General features: G+C 46.2%; 2 protein-coding genes across 7 annotated transcripts in view; one reads left to right on the top strand and one right to left on the bottom strand.

Annotated features, from left to right (window-relative positions):
- LOC126198919 (protein SPT2 homolog) overlaps positions 1–7,803 on the bottom strand; it is a 604,823-nt gene extending 597,020 nt beyond the window's left edge. The window contains exon 1 of the mRNA XM_049935547.1: positions 7,677–7,803. Within this exon, the coding sequence (XP_049791504.1) occupies positions 7,677–7,742 (66 nt within the window). The 5' untranslated portion in view covers positions 7,743–7,803. The remainder of the gene's footprint in view (positions 1–7,676) is intronic.
- Positions 1–15,757, top strand: part of LOC126198920 (zinc transporter 1) — a 700,140-nt gene that overhangs the window by 433,089 nt on the left and 251,294 nt on the right. The window lies entirely within an intron of this gene.

Genomic DNA, 15,757 nt, shown 5'->3' with positions numbered 1-15,757 from the left:
TGGCTGGCTTCTCCATATTCTCATGGTCAGCCAGCATTGATGATCTGTTTTGTCGTTTTAATCTCTTCTGCCTGTTTCTTGCGTTTCTGTGGTTTTCTTCTCCCCATTTTTCCATTTAAGTGTTTGTTGCCCTTCTGTCATTCTTGTGGTTTTTCCTTTCTCTTCATCTTGTGTTGTCATTGTTTTCTTCGCGTCCTTGTTTTCTTCGCGTCCTTGTTTTACTTCGCGTCCTTGTTTTACTTTGCGTCCTTGTTTTACTTTGCGTCCTTGTTTTACTTTGCGTCCTTGTTTTACTTTGCGTCCTTGTTTTACTTCGCGTCCTTGTTTTACTTCGCGTCCTTGTTTTACTTCGCGTCCTTGTTTTACTTCGCGTCCTTGTTTTACTTCGCGTCCTTGTTTTACTTCTCGTCCTTGTGGCATTTGTTTTATTCCGAACAAGGGACTGATGACGTAGCAGTTTGCTCCCTTTCCCCTGTTTTAAACCAACCAACCAACCCCTGCCTATGTTGGATGATAACGTGCAATAATCATTCACAGACGGCTTATGACAGCACTAGCAATGGAGAGTCTATAAAGCGAGTCGGGGGAAGGGGGCGGGGGGGGGGGGTGTTGCACGGATAGTAATGCAGTCGTTGTCGTATTGCGGAAACGGAGCGATTTATCTGACGTCCAAAGGGGCATGATTATTGTCTTTCGGGCCAAGGGTGAAAGCTTTTCCGAAACAGCTATGTTTCGTAAACTGCCTGTCTGCCGTCGTAGTTAAAGTATACCGTGCATGCCAAAAAGGCGCTATCCAAAAGCGACGTGTAGTCAACTGTGGTGTACCACAGGTCACAGGTGTCGAGGCTGGGAAGACGTGTGCGGCCGAATAGACGTGCAACTGTTGAACAGCTGACAGCCCAGAAGAATCGAGGGCCTAGCGAAAGTGTCTCCTCAACGACAGTTCAGCAGACGTTGCTGCGCATGCCCCTCCGCAGCGGGCGCCTGGGTCCTACACCCGTGCTCACTGCTGTTCATCGGCGACAAAGGCTGGAATCTGCACGCCAATACCGCAACTGGACGTCCATTTAGTGGCGAAAGGTGGCATTTTCAGATGGCTGACGGTTTGTTTTATCGGGCGCCCTACAACAATCGTCGGAAGCCCCCAGGCCGGAGGAGGGAGCGTGATGGTCTGGGGAATGTCTTCGTGGCATTCAGTGGATGATATCGTCATTCTGGAAGGCACATCGGATAAACGCAAGTATGCATCCGTCTTTGGAGACCCTGTCCACCTCTACGTGCAGTTTATTTCTCGACGTGATGGCATCTACCAGCAGAGCAATGCAACGTGCAGCTCGCAGTGTACGAGCGTCGTTCGAATAGCATTAGGATGAATGTACTGTACTCCCCTGGCCACCAAACTCCCTGGATTTAAAAACAATAGAGAATCTGTTGGGGTCACCTGGATTGGGCTGAACGTACTCTAGCTCTTCAGCCGAGAAAATTAGAGCAGCTGCCCACGCCACTGGAGTCGACATAGCTCCACACACCTGTCTGTACCTTCCGGAACTTCACTATCTTCCTGCTTGTCTCGCTACGGCCGGCGTTGCATAGTGTGGTCATTCAAGCTTTTGACTGGTGGTCACATTGTGACTGGGATAGGATATTGTAGCTTCTCACAAGGTTACCTTCCCATCGCACCCCCCTCACATTTAGTTATAAGTTGGCACAGTGGATAGGGCTTGAAAAACTGAACAAGTTGTGTGGAACTATGAAAAAAATAAGCAAAATATACAAACTGAGTAGTCCATACGCAAAATAGGCAACATCAAGATAGGGTGAGCTCAGGAGCGCCGTGGTCCCTTGGTTAGCGTGAGCAGCTGCGGAACGAGAGGTCCTTGGTTCAAGTCTTCCCTCGAGTGAAGAGTTTACTTTCTTTATTTTCGCAAAGTTATGATCTGTCCGTTCATTCATTGACGTCTCTGTTCACTGTAATAAGTTTAGTGTCTGTGTTTTGCGACCGCACCGCAAAACCGTGCGATTAGTAGACGAAAGGACATGCCTCTCCAATGGGAACCGAAAACATTTGATCGCAAGGTCATAGGTCAACCCATTCCTCCACAGGAAAACACGTCTGATATATTCTATACGACACTGGTGACGGCATGTGCGTCACATGACAGGAATATGTTGTCGACCCACCTAACTTGCACACTTGGCGAATGGGTAACAAGATTCTTCTACCTTGCCCGATTTAGGTTTTCTTGTGGATGTGATAATCACGCCCAAAAAAGTGATGAAAACATAAGAGTTTGTCACATCAACTGCAACAAATGAATGCAACAGTTCCACAGTCGCACAGTTTTCCCTGTGCTCTGTCAAAACATATGTTTTTAACGTTTTCAAATTTTTCCTTGTGTAGACCGTCAAATCCTGCATATGTCCAAGAAAATCTGAACATGTGCTGGAATTTTGGAGAGCGAAGTTGATTGTGTGAGTGCCTGAACTTTGATAACTGCATGAAAATAAAAAACTGAACTTTTTGCTCGAGGGAAGCCCTGAACCAAGGACCCCTCGTTCCGCAGCTGCTCACGCTAACCACGGGACCACGGCGCTCCTGAGCCCAGACAATCTCCTTGATGTTGCTTATCTTGCGCATGGACTACTCAGTTTGTTTATTTTGCTTATTTTTTCATAGTTCCTCACAACTACTTCCTGTTTTCTCGATTGATCTGTGTTCAGTTTTTCAAGGCCTGTCCACTGTGCCGACTTATTACTAAACCTGAGGGGGGGTGCGATGGGGAGGTTCCCTTGTCAGTTGCCATCATGAGGCTGGATGGACCCTGTTTCAGTCCTTCTATCGAGGAAAAATCCTTGGGGTACTAGGGCTCATGCAAGCTATCTGTGGTGACCACTGATCTACAGAGGTGGATCACGTATTTGCAGTACCTCCTTAGTTCTCTAAGGTGCTAGTCCTAGCGAGACCTTCCAGAAGTATTGGAAAAGACTCACAATAGCGGAAAGAGACAACCTCTAAAGCCAGCCTAGCCAGACCCGACCTTAGCCCATTTAGGACGATTATAGAAGATAAGCGCATCGTCCTGAATCTGAACTACAACTGCCGTTCCATCTGCTACAGAAGCTGGCCCTGGCGTCGACAGCACCGAACGGGACGCGCCGTCAGCAGTGGGCAGGAAATGATACGTCACAACACTTGAAGATTTTTCGAATAAAGGCGTTCATCGTGTACCTTCTCCACTGCTTGATTTATATGGCCCTTCAACATTACATCGCTTCCGAGAGAAACTCGTTGAAATATGGAGGTTGTGACACTCTTTTGACTAATCAATTGATTAGTCGAACAATATTGGCTCCATTTGTATATTTACATTCGTTACATTACAAAAAATGTAATGTTTACAGTCAAGTGACAATCTTGGCACCAGGCGCTGATCATCTGCGAGTCTCCGCATTTCGTAACAAGTTTCTAGCGGTGTCACCTCTCTTTGCACAACTACGTCGTCTGTCAACAGCTTCATAATGCTTCAGACATACGTGATGCAAGAGAGAATGGATACTGTTACAAAACGGTGAAGCGTTAGTGTTAGCAAGAAGGCGCATGTATTTGGGAGTTCTATGTCGAAACGCGTCGCCGTCCTGATTTCAGCTATGAAAAGTGACTGAAAACAGAAAACTGCGGTTACTCTATACAATGGAATCCTGCACTGTCACCGTAGCTAACGTGAAGGCGTTTTATAGGCTGGTGAACTAACTTATCCCCATGAAACAAGTTTTGAGTCGTTAAATATTTCTCATTGCTTTGTACCAAGACGAATAATGACGAGGGAAAGAACAACGCGTTTACCCAAATTTATTAATGTTGAGACTTCCTGGCAGATTAAAACTGTGTGCCCGACCGAGACTCGAACTCGGGACCTTTGCCTTTCGCGGGCAAGTGCTCTACCATCTGAGCTACCGAAGCACGACTCACGCCCGGTACTCACAGCTTTACTTCTGCCAGTATCTCGTTTCCTACTTTCCAAACTGCGAGTACCGGGCGTGAGTCGTGCTTCGGTAGCTCAGACTGTAGAGCACTTGCCCACGAAAGGCAAAGGTCCCGAGTTCGAGTCTCGGTCGGGCACACAGTTTTAATCTGCCAGGAAGTTTCATATCAGCGCACACTCCGCTGCAGAGTGAGAATCTCATTCTTTATTAATATTGTTCCTTGTGGAAGTTACGGAACACAGGCTATATAGAAGAGCGCCGAACTGCATTTTACTCACTTGTACACTTCCGGAAATGGAAAAAAGAACACATTGACACCGGTGTGTCAGACCCACCATACTTGCTCCGGACACTGCGAAAGGGCTGTACAAGCAATGATCACACGCACGGCACAGCGGACACACCAGGAACCGCGGTGTTGGCCGTCGAATGGCGCTAGCTGCGCAGCATTTGTGCACCGCCGCCGTCAGTGTCAGCCAGTTTGCCGTGGCATACGGAGCTCCATCGCAGTCTTTAACACTGGTAGCATGCCGCGACAGCGTGGACGTGAACCGTATGTGCAGTTGACGGACTTTGAGCGAGGGCGTATAGTGGGCATGCGGGAGGCCGGGTGGACGTACCGCCGAATTTCTCAACACGTGGGGCGTGAGGTCTCCACAGTACATCGATGTTGTCGCCAGTGGTCGGCGGAAGGTGCACGTGCCCGTCGACCTGGGACCGGACCGCAGCGACGCACGGATGCACGCCAAGACCGTAGGATCATACGCAGTGCCGTAGGGGACCGCACCGCCACTTCCCAGCAAATTAGGGACACTGTTGCTCCTGGGGTATCGGCGAGGACCATTCGCAACCGTCTCCATGAAGCTGGGCTACGGTCCCGCACACCGTTAGGCCGTCTTCCGCTCACGCCCCAACATCGTGCAGCCCGCCTCCAGTGGTGTCGCGACAGGCGTGAATGGAGGGACGAATGGAGACGTGTCGTCTTCAGCGATGAGAGTCGCTTCTGCCTTGGTGCCAATGATGGTCGTATGCGTGTTTGGCGCCGTGCAGGTGAACGCCACAATCAGGACTGCATACGACCGAGGCACACAGGGCCAACACCCGGCATCATGGTGTGGGGAGCGATCTCCTACACTGGCCGTATACCACTGGTGATCGTCGAGGGGACACTGAATAGTGCACGGTACATCCAAACCGTCATCGAACCCATCGTTCTACCATTCCTAGACCGGCAAGGGAACTTGCTGTTCCAACAGGACAATGCACGTCCGCATGTATCCCGTGCCACCCAACGTGCTCTAGAAGGTGTAAGTCAACTACCCTGGCCAGCAAGATCTCCGGATCTGTCCCCCATTGAGCATGTTTGGGACTGGATGAAGCGTCGTCTCACGCGGTCTGCACGTCCAGCACGAACGCTGGTCCAACTGAGGCGCCAGGTGGAAATGGCATGGCAAGCCGTTCCACAGGACTACATCCAGCATCTCTACGATCGTCTCCATGGGAGAATAGCAGCCTGCATTGCTGCGAAAGGTGGATATACACTGTACTAGTGCCGACATTGTGCATGCTCTGTTGCCTGTGTCTATGTGCCTGTGGTTCTGTCAGTGTGATCATGTGATGTATCTGACCCCAGGAATGTGTCAATAAAGTTTCCCCTTCCTGGGACAATGAATTCACGGTGTTCTTATTTCAATTTCCAGGAGTGTATTTGGGTTAAGGCCAGCCTTCAAAGGAGGACCGCAGCAAGGCACGGTCTGTTTTACGCCACATGCGACTCAAATATTTCGCAAGTGGATCCCCCCCCCCCCCCCCCCCCGCCAAAGAATGCGATATAAGCGGACACACGAGAGGACACGAGGTGACTGAATGCTGGTCGCTATTTCGACGGTATAAGAGGTGGAATTCTTCCTGCACATCGGTCAGGGGGCTGGGGAAGGCGTAATGAAACGTTGAAATTAGGTGCCAAATAAAATAAAACTGGTTTCGTTTGACATTTTTTACTGAACAGCCGAGGTCTCGCAGCTTACAGAGAATAGTAGATCAATATGAGACAAATATCTCATTTGTATATCTGATAACAGATTACGAGGGGAAAAACATTGTCCGTCGAGAGTGGCGTAAACACGACGTACCGCTTATCTCTGCGTCGCTGGTTTCCATGGAGTGTGGCGTCAACTTGTGGGCAGCGCGCCAAAACAGCAGCACAGAAACCGTCCACATCTAATGCAGTATTACCCCGCAATTCCTAGTCACACCTTTCCGAGAATTAGATCGCAGAGTTTGCTGTTTCTCGCGCAGGTTACCTAGCATGGCACAAAACAAGAAAAAGCGTCTATTTAAAAGCAAATAACGGCGATGCACGGTGTCTTTTGGGGTTTGACGAAGTTAGGAAAACGAGTTGACTTTCCTTTGGGGTGACCCTCCTCGCTATTCGTCTAGGTCAGGGGTCTCCAAACTACGGCCCGCAGGCCGAAACCGGCCCGCGAGGGCCGGCAAACCGGCCCGCGTTGGCTGGCCGGACATCCCTGGTATCCGGCCCGCGAAATATTTGCGGTGGTGGCTAAAGTGCCAGCAATTGAGTTTCGAGGCCTATCCTGACCAATACACCGCGACATTGTCGGAGCTCTATCTTTACAAAGCGGAAGGTCATGGTTAAACTTGTGGCTATCCACAATAAACAGACAGACCATTCTCCTTGCGATAGTGAAGAAAAAAAACAAGTTAACAGACTAGTTTGGCGAAAGCATTTTAAGTAAAAAAAATTCTTTGCATTTTATTCCACTCACCAGTCTGGTGCAAGTCTTTCAAATGGACGCCACTTCGGCGATTTTCAGATTTTCCTTGTCTCTTCGAATTCAAACTTTGAATTGTCCCACACCTACTAGTACAGCGCATAAAACACTAAAAAAACTCGTGAGACACTCGCAACATAGACACAATCAGGCAACAGAACTATCAAATATATGCTCTGGCTCTGCTACTCGCTACAAGACTACATAACTGAACTTATTGTTGCGCTGCTTGAAATAACAATGCGCTGACATACTCTACCTCTGTTACGTCTTGTAGTAATAGTGTTGCTAACAATGATTTTGAGATTTCGTTAACTGTGCAGGACGCTTTCGTGAAGAATGTGCAGTGACATACTTTCTTGTCAGTGAAATTCGCCAGAATAAAATATGCCAGAAATTCGGTCAGGTACGTAAAATTACGTAATCAAATAAAAATCGTAGTTCGTTTCAGTGCTAGCTATTCCCATAACCTCAGATTTTTGAGATTTCATCTTTCCTTTAGCCTTATATTACGTGATCATAAAGTGCTAGGGTTCTTTAATCCCACTAGGTAGATCTTGGCCCGTATGACTTCGTGGAGGAATCGATGTGGCCCGCAGACTACAAGTTTGGAGATCCCTGGTCTAGGTGAAAAGAAATAGAAATGTCTGTAACGAGACCAAAGTTATTTGAAGTGGAACAGTTAGGCAACTCACTCTGTTAAGAGTTGATACCGCTTTGTGGTTGGCAAGCAACGCCATCTTCACGATGTTAACATTTTTCTGTTACGTGACACCACCTCCCTCCGCCACCCGAGTTTTGGAACGGAAGTAACTGTCAGCTTTGTTGAGCGGTAATTGTCGAAGACGACACTTGTTACGGGGAGCGTTAGGCGGCCGGTGGCAGGTGCCGGGGACTAACCTGCGAAGCGGCCACGTCCAGGTCCAGGTCGGAGCCGGCGGAGTCTTCACTGGAGCGGTCTGCCATGGCGGCGAGCTGAGGCGGGGAGAGGCGAGGTGAAGCGCGGCGCGGACGCTGGGCCCGACGAGAGCCAGTGGACGCGGACGGCGACTGCCCGCCGCCGCGCCGCGTCCTCTCCCACCTGGCGCGCCCGGCCGCCGTATAAATAGCGAGGCCTACCGAGCCTGCCACCCGTGGCGACGATGGACGCCCACGCCGAGCCGGCCCAAAGTCCTACCGCACTACCGACTGCCAAACTGTTACGGCTGACAGGCCGCATCACGTTCCTCTTCAGCTACAGTGTGTTAACCGTAAGACGGCAGAGTTGCGAGGGGAGTGCGGGGAGAGGAGGAAGCAAGCATTGGCTGGCGAGGGGAGAGGAGCCGTTAGGAGGGGGGGGGGGGGCAGGCACGCCTACCAGTTGCAGTGCTGGCACTACAAATTGCGCGTCATGCTTACACGAAAGCAGACGAAAGGCTTGGAAGTAAAACTCGCTTTAAATGTTGTTCGTAAACGAAACTGAAATCGTCATGTACATTAAAATCTATATATATAAAAATGAATGTATGTATGTTTGTCTACTATTCGCTCACAAACCATTCATCCGATTGCAATGAAACTTTGGTGAATTGTTCTCCAAACGCCCGAAAAGAATAACGGATGTTTCAACGGTGTAGCGTAATTGGTAAGGTGAAGGCGTATCATGCAGTGGACCCTAGTTCGATTCCCACTGCTCGCAATTTTTTTCATTTTATTTCATTCCCCGCAATGTTAAAATATTAATTATAAAATTTAAATATACTTAAACAGGTCATGTAGTATAACGTAACAGTCAATCTCTATAAAAATGAATGTATGTACGTCTGCCCTGTTTGCGTTTCCAAACCATTCATCCGATTGCGATGAAATTTTGGTGATTTGTTCCCCGTACACCCACGAAGGTTCCTAGCCGAAAACAAAAGAAATGACACACATTCTTGAGGAGATATGACGTCATAAACAACGAGATGCCACCGCGGGAAAATACCCAGATTTATGCATCCACTATTTGAGAATGAGAACACTTAGCGACTAGCAACAAACGTTACATACAATTTCAAACCTTTACGAAAACTTTTATCGCTGACACCCCCCACAAAATAATGAACGGAAAAAAGGTTGTCGCTTACTACATTTTCTCAGTACATACCGTAAATCTGCCGCAGTAGGCATGACGTTTTAATGTATTATTTCGTTACTATTAACTCTAATCGCAACATATTTCGCATACAGTATCCACATATATCAGTAAATGCTCCGGCAAATTTGTCTCTTTACGACATACAATTCAGGAGATACGACGTGGTAAACATAGAGATGCGTGAAAAAGTGCCGCGTCAGGCATGACGTTTTGTTCTAATTAGTTCTTCACTGCTAACACTATTCGTAACACGTTTCGCAAACGTGTTAAAAAATGTATGTAAAACCACGGGCGTATTCCTAAAAAAACGTTGTGCCAAAATTTTAAATCAATCGGTCAACAACTTTCCGAGATTTCTTCCGTTGCGAAGCACGGGCGTACAGCAGATGGGCCAGCAACTGCCTCTTCACTCATTTTGATAATGTTTAGCACAACTGCACAATAAAAACACGCAGAACAGTACAGCGCAAAACAATAACGAAGCAGACGACAATGGCTACCTTGTACAACACAGTCAGCTACGTAATGTTGGCAGCAGTCGAAACTGCGTGCCTACCGAAGCCTCCCGACGTTTACCGACTTCTACCGTTTCGGGACTATGGAGAGGTCTACCATCTAAAAGTTTACACACTCTAAGTCTCCAGACTCTAAAGTTTCGGCTCCTCTGCTGGTATCTAACCAGGGATGTGTAAGAAATATCGATATGCAGGGTGTAAAAAAAAGAATTATCCGATTTGCGACGTTTGTATTTCTGAAACTAATAACCATATACAGTGAACGTTGTGAATTTTAAAATTTTCCCGGCGAATTGACTGTTCAAGCAAATTTCGGGCTTTCAGCCGGTCCTCGTTCAATACTTCGCACGATATTTCAACTGGGCACCGGGCAGTCATCTTCAGGTGAGCCGTCGCAGACGCGAAAACGTCCTCCGTTCCACAATATATAGTGTACTGTAACTATTCTGCGCATGCGACGAAAACTTGATAGATGAACCACCATCCGCCCACCATCGAAGATTGCGGACCTTGTGGGATCAATTAAGGACAATCTGTTACTACGAAAGGCCAATGTGGTATGGCTTACATAGATCAAACCACACGCACCGTGAATGAACGTTGCACTGAACATCAGCGTTACACCCGCCTTTAGCAGCCGGGCAAGTCCACTATTGCTGAACATTGTATTTCTACTGGACATTCAATGGAGTATGAGAAAACAATGATTTTCTCCACAGCAACGTCTTTTTAGGATTCCATTATTAAAGAATCCGTAGAAATACAACTGGCGGAAAATCTGTTAAACCGTGACAGCGGCTACCAGCTGGAGAGTGCATGGAATCCCATCATCTCCACGATTTGCTCAAATCGAAGAAAACGACAGTGCGTCGACGGCCGTGGCAAACAGCAACGCAGAGGGCGACTGAGTTCCGCTATTCCACCAGCGAGGACGCTGCCGGCGGGCATTGTGGTTCATCTATCAAGGTTTCGACGCATGCGCAGAATAGTTACAGTACGCTATATATTGCGGACCCCCCATGAACCATGGACCTTGCCGTTGGTGGGGAGGCTTGCGTGCCTCAGCAATACAGATAGCCGTACCATAGGTGCAACCACAACGGAGGGGTATCTGTTGAGAGGCCAGACAAATGTGTGGTTCCTGAAGAGGGGCAGCAGCCTTTCCAGTAGATGCAGGGGCAACAGTCTGGATGATTGACAGATCTGGCCTTGTAACACTAATCAAAACGGCCTTGATGTGCAGGTACTGCGAACGGTTGAAAGCAAGAGGAAACTACAGCCGTAATTTTTCCCGAGGGCATGCAGCTTGACTGTATGGTTAATGATGATGGCGTCCTCTTGGGTAAAATATTCCGGAGGTAAAAGAGTCCCCCATTCGGATCTCCGGGCGGGGACTACTCAAGAGGACGTCGTTATCAGGAGAAAGAAAACTGGTGTTCTACGGATCGGAGCGTGGAATGTCAGGTCCCTTAATCGGGCAGGTAGGTTAGAAACTTTAAAAAAGGAAATGGATAGGTTAAAGTTAGATATGGTGGGAATTAGTGAAGCTCGGTGGCAGGAGGAACAAGACTTTTGGTCAGGCGAATACAGGGTTATAAATACAAAGTCAAATAGGGGTAATGCAGGAGTAGGTTTAATAATGAATAAAAAAATAGCAATCCGGGTAAGCTACTACAAACAGCATAGTGAACGCATTATTGTGGCCAAGATAGACACGAAACCCACGCCTACTACAGTAGTAAAAGTTTATATGCCAACTAGCTCTGCAGATGACGAAGAAATTGAAGAAATGTATGATGAAATAAAAGAAATTATTCAGATAGTGAAGGGAGACGAAAACTTAATAGTCATGGGTGACTGGAATTCGGTAGTAGGAAAAGGGAGAGAAGGAAACGTAGTAGGTGAATATGGATTGGGGGGAAGAAATGAAAGAGGAAGCCGTCTGGTAGAATTTTGTGCAGAGCATAACTTAATCATAGCTAACACTTGGTTCAAGAATCATGAAAGAAGGTTGTATGCATGGAAGAACCCTGGAGATATTAGAAGGTTTCAGATAGATTATATAATGGTAAGACAGAGATTTAGGAATCAGGTTTTAAATTGTAAGACATTTCCAGGGGCAGATGTGGACTCTGACCACAATCTATTGGTTATGAACTGTAGATTAGAACTGAAGAAACTGCAAAAAGTTGGGAATTTAAGGAGATGAGACCTGGACAAAATGACTAAACCAGAGGTTGTACAGAGTTTCGGGGAGAGCGTAAGGGAACAATTGACAGGAATGGGGGAAAGAAATACAGTAGAAGAAGAATGGGTAGCTTTGAGGGATGAAGTAGTGAAGGCAGCAAAGGATCAAGTAGGTAAAAAGACGAGGGCTAGTAGAAATCCTTGGGTAAGAGACGAAATATTGAATTTAATTGATGAAAGGAGAAAATATAAAAATGCAGTAAATGAAGCAGGCAAAAAGGAATACAAACGTCTAAAAAATGAGATCGACAGGAAGTGCAAAACGGCTAAGCAGGGATGGCTAGAGGATAAATGTAAGGATGTAGAGGCTTATCTCACTAGGGGTAAGATAGATACTGCCTACAGGAAAATTAAGGTGACCTTTGGAGAAAAAAGAACCACTTGTGTGAATATCAAGAGCTCAGATGGAAACCCAGTTCGAAGCAAAGAAGGGAAAGCAGAAAGGTGGAAGGAGTATATAGAGGGTCTATACAAGGGCGATGTTCTTGAGGACAATATTATGGAAATGGAAGAGGATGAAGATGAAATGGGAGATATGATACTGTGTGAAGAGTTCGACAGAGCACTGAAAGACCTGAGTCGAAACAAGGCCCCCGGGGTAGACAACATTCCATTAGAACTACTGACGGCCTTGGGAGAGCCAGTCATGACAAAAAACCATCTGGTGAACAAGATGTATGAAACAGGCGAAATACCCTCAGACTTCAAGAAGAATATAATAATTCCAATCCCAAAGAAAGCAGGTGTTGACAGATGTGAAAATTACCGAACTATCAGTTTAATAAGTCACGGCTGCAAAATACTAATGGGAATTCTTTACAGACGAATGGAAAAACTAGTAGAAGCCGACCTTAGGGAAGATCAGTTTGGATTCTATAGAAATATTGGAACACGTGAGGCAATACTGACCTTACGGCTTATCTTAGAAGCTAGATTAAGGAAAGGCAAACCTACGTTTCTAGCATTTGTAGACTTAGAGAAAGCTTTTGACAATGTTGACTGGAATACTCTCTTTCAAATTCTGAAGGTGGCAGGGGTAAAATATAGGGAGCGAAAGGCTATTTACAATTTGTATAGAAACCAAATGGCAGTTATAAGAGTCGAGGGGCATGAAAGGGAAGCAGTGGTTGGGAAGGGAGTGAGACAGGGTTGTAGCCTGTCCCCGATGTTATTCAATCTGTATATTGAGCAAGCAGTGAAGGAAACAAAAGAAAAATTCGGAGTAGGTATTAAAATCCACGGAGAAGAAATAAAAACTTTGAGGTTCAAAAAATGGTTCAAATGGCTCTGAGCACTATGGGACTTAACATCTATGGTCATCAGTCCCCTAGACCTTAGAACTACTTAAACCTAACTAACCTAAGGACAGCACACAACACCCAGCCATAACGAGGCAGAGAAAATCCCTGACCCCGCCGGGAATCGAACCCGGGAACCCCGGCGTGGGAAGCGAGAACGCTACCGCACGACCACGAGATGCGGACAAAAACTTTGAGGTTCGCCGATGACATTGTAATTCTGTCAGAGACAGCAAAGGACTTGGAAGAGCAGTTGAACGGAATGGATGGTGTCTTGATGGGAGGATATAAGATGAACATCAACAAAAGCAAAACGAGGATAATGGAATGTAGTCGAATTAAGTCGGGTGATGTTGAGGGTATTAGATTAGGAAATGAGACAAAGTAGTAAAGGAGTTTTGCTATTTGGGGAGCAAAATAACCGATGATGGTCGAAGTAGAGAGGATATAAAATGTAGACTGGCAATGGCAAGGAAAGCGTTTCTGAAGAAGAGAAATTTGTTAACATCGAGTATAGATTTAAGTGTCAGGAAGTCGTTTGTGAAAGTATTTGTATAGAGTGTAGCCATGTATGGAAGTGAAACATGGATGATAAATAGTTTGGACAAGAAGAGAATAGAAGCTTTCGAAATGTGGTGCTACAGAAGAATGCTGAAGATTAGATGGGTAGATCACATAACTAATGAGGAGGTGTTGAATAGGATTGGGGAGAAGAGAAGTTTGTGGCACAACTTGACTAGAAGAAGGGGTCGGTTCATAAGACATGTTCTGAGGCATCAAGGGATCACCAATTTAGTATTGGAGGGCAGCGTGGAGGGTAAAAATCATAGAGGGAGACCAAGAGATGAATACACTAAGCAGTTTCAGAAGGATGTAGGTTGCAGTAGGTACTGGGAGATGAAGAAGCTTGCACAGGATAGAGTAGCGTGGAGAGCTGCATCAAACCAGTCTCAGGACTGAAGACCACAACAACAACAATAACAACAACAACAACATATATTGCGGAACGGAGGACGTTTTCGCCAGTCTGCGAGGGCTCACCTGAAGATGAATGGCAGGTGCCCAGTTGAAATATTGTGCGAAGTACTGAACGACGACCGGCTGCAAGCCTGAAATTTGTTTGAACATTTAATGTTGTTTTTTGATGAACGGGTAACTCAAAGTTTATTTTGTAACTCTCCATAGGTGTTCAATATGCCCCCCTTGAGACGCACGACATATGTCAGTGCGGTATTCAGTGTGTTCCCACACTGCAGCGATCACAGCGAGTTACAGCTTCCACAGCTGCTGTTATGCGATGTCTTGGCTCATTCATTGTTACTGGTAACGGAGGGACATAAACAGTCTTTTATAAGCCCCCCGCAAGAAATAATTACGTACGGTCAGGTTCAGTGACCTCGGAGGACAGTAAAGTAAAACTGCATCATTTGGTCCAGTGCGACCGATCCATCGTCCAGTAATCCTTTGATTTTTAAAATTTTCTGCACTTCCAGATGCCAGTGCGGCAGTGCCCCATTCTGTTGGTAAATGAAATCCTTCGCATCAGTCTCCTACTGTGGAAAAAGAAAGTTCTCAAGCATATCTCGATATGTCCCTCCTGCAACAATGTTCTCGGCATAGAAAAATGACTGTACACCTTTTCCCGTGAAACTGCCCAAAACACATTAAATTTTGGAGAGTCCCTCTCGTGTTGTACAACTTCATGTGCTTGTTCCGTACCCCATATTCTCACATTATGGCGGTTCACCTTTCCATTTAAATGGAATGTTGCCTCGTCACTTAACACTAAGCGTGGAAGAAAACTGTCATCCTCCATCTTGTCAAGAACGAAATTACAGAACTCAACACGCTGTTGTTTGTCCTTTCACGGAGAGCTTGTAGTAGCTAAATTTTGTTCGGTTTCATATGTAAACGTCGACGCAACACACACATATCGGGGGTATGTTGAGCTGTCGAGCTGCATGGCGAACGGATTTCTGCGGACGACTCCTGAAACTATGGTGGATGCGTCCGACGTCTGTTTCTCGGTGTTGTTCATGCCATCGTCCAATGCTCTGTGCTGGAGGAGGCTCCACACCATACGCAGTATGAAAGTCACGCTAAAGAGTTACTGCTGGCCCGCACTGCGCAAAACTTAGAACACAAAATACTTGCTGTTCTCCCGACACCATTTTTACTACAACTGAAGTGGGCGCACACTGCTGCTACCTAGTGGTATTGGACACCTGTTACTTGTGCAACTACATACACCAATAAACACAATTAACCTTTTGGAGAATGCTTAGTTTAACATCTAATTACTAACCCTCGTGTTAAATTAATTCCACGATAAGCTTTCACTTCCAAACCTAAGTACTACGTTATTTTGTACGTCGTGTAAAATGTTTCTTCTTTATAAACAGCTAGGGAGTGTACTGCGTAACGATTCGCACTGCGCTTATTCGTCTGGTCCTACGTCTCTAACAACTTCAAACAACGTAGCAACAATATGTTAACATCAGTCACAAAATTTATGCGGATGAACGGTCAAAATTAACATTATTTGCAAACACAAGCAAAACTGTACACATGTACTTACTATTTCCTTTTTATCACCGTCCGCAATTCATGGTCTATACGCCGTCATTTGCTCCAAGTAAATTAGAACTCAGGATCAAAGGCATATCTATAAGTCAGCCAGCGACATAGCGTTAACTCTTCTCGTAACTCTGTAATCGGAAGAAAGTACTACTTTTTCTTTTAATATTATATTAGTGAAATCAAGATAAATATTGTCTTTTCTCTTTATCCATGCTTTCACTG

The sequence above is a fragment of the Schistocerca nitens genome, chromosome 8 (assembly GCF_023898315.1).
Source record: "Schistocerca nitens isolate TAMUIC-IGC-003100 chromosome 8, iqSchNite1.1, whole genome shotgun sequence".
Taxonomy (NCBI): domain Eukaryota; kingdom Metazoa; phylum Arthropoda; class Insecta; order Orthoptera; family Acrididae; genus Schistocerca; species Schistocerca nitens.
This window is presented reverse-complemented; position numbering and strand designations above follow the sequence as displayed.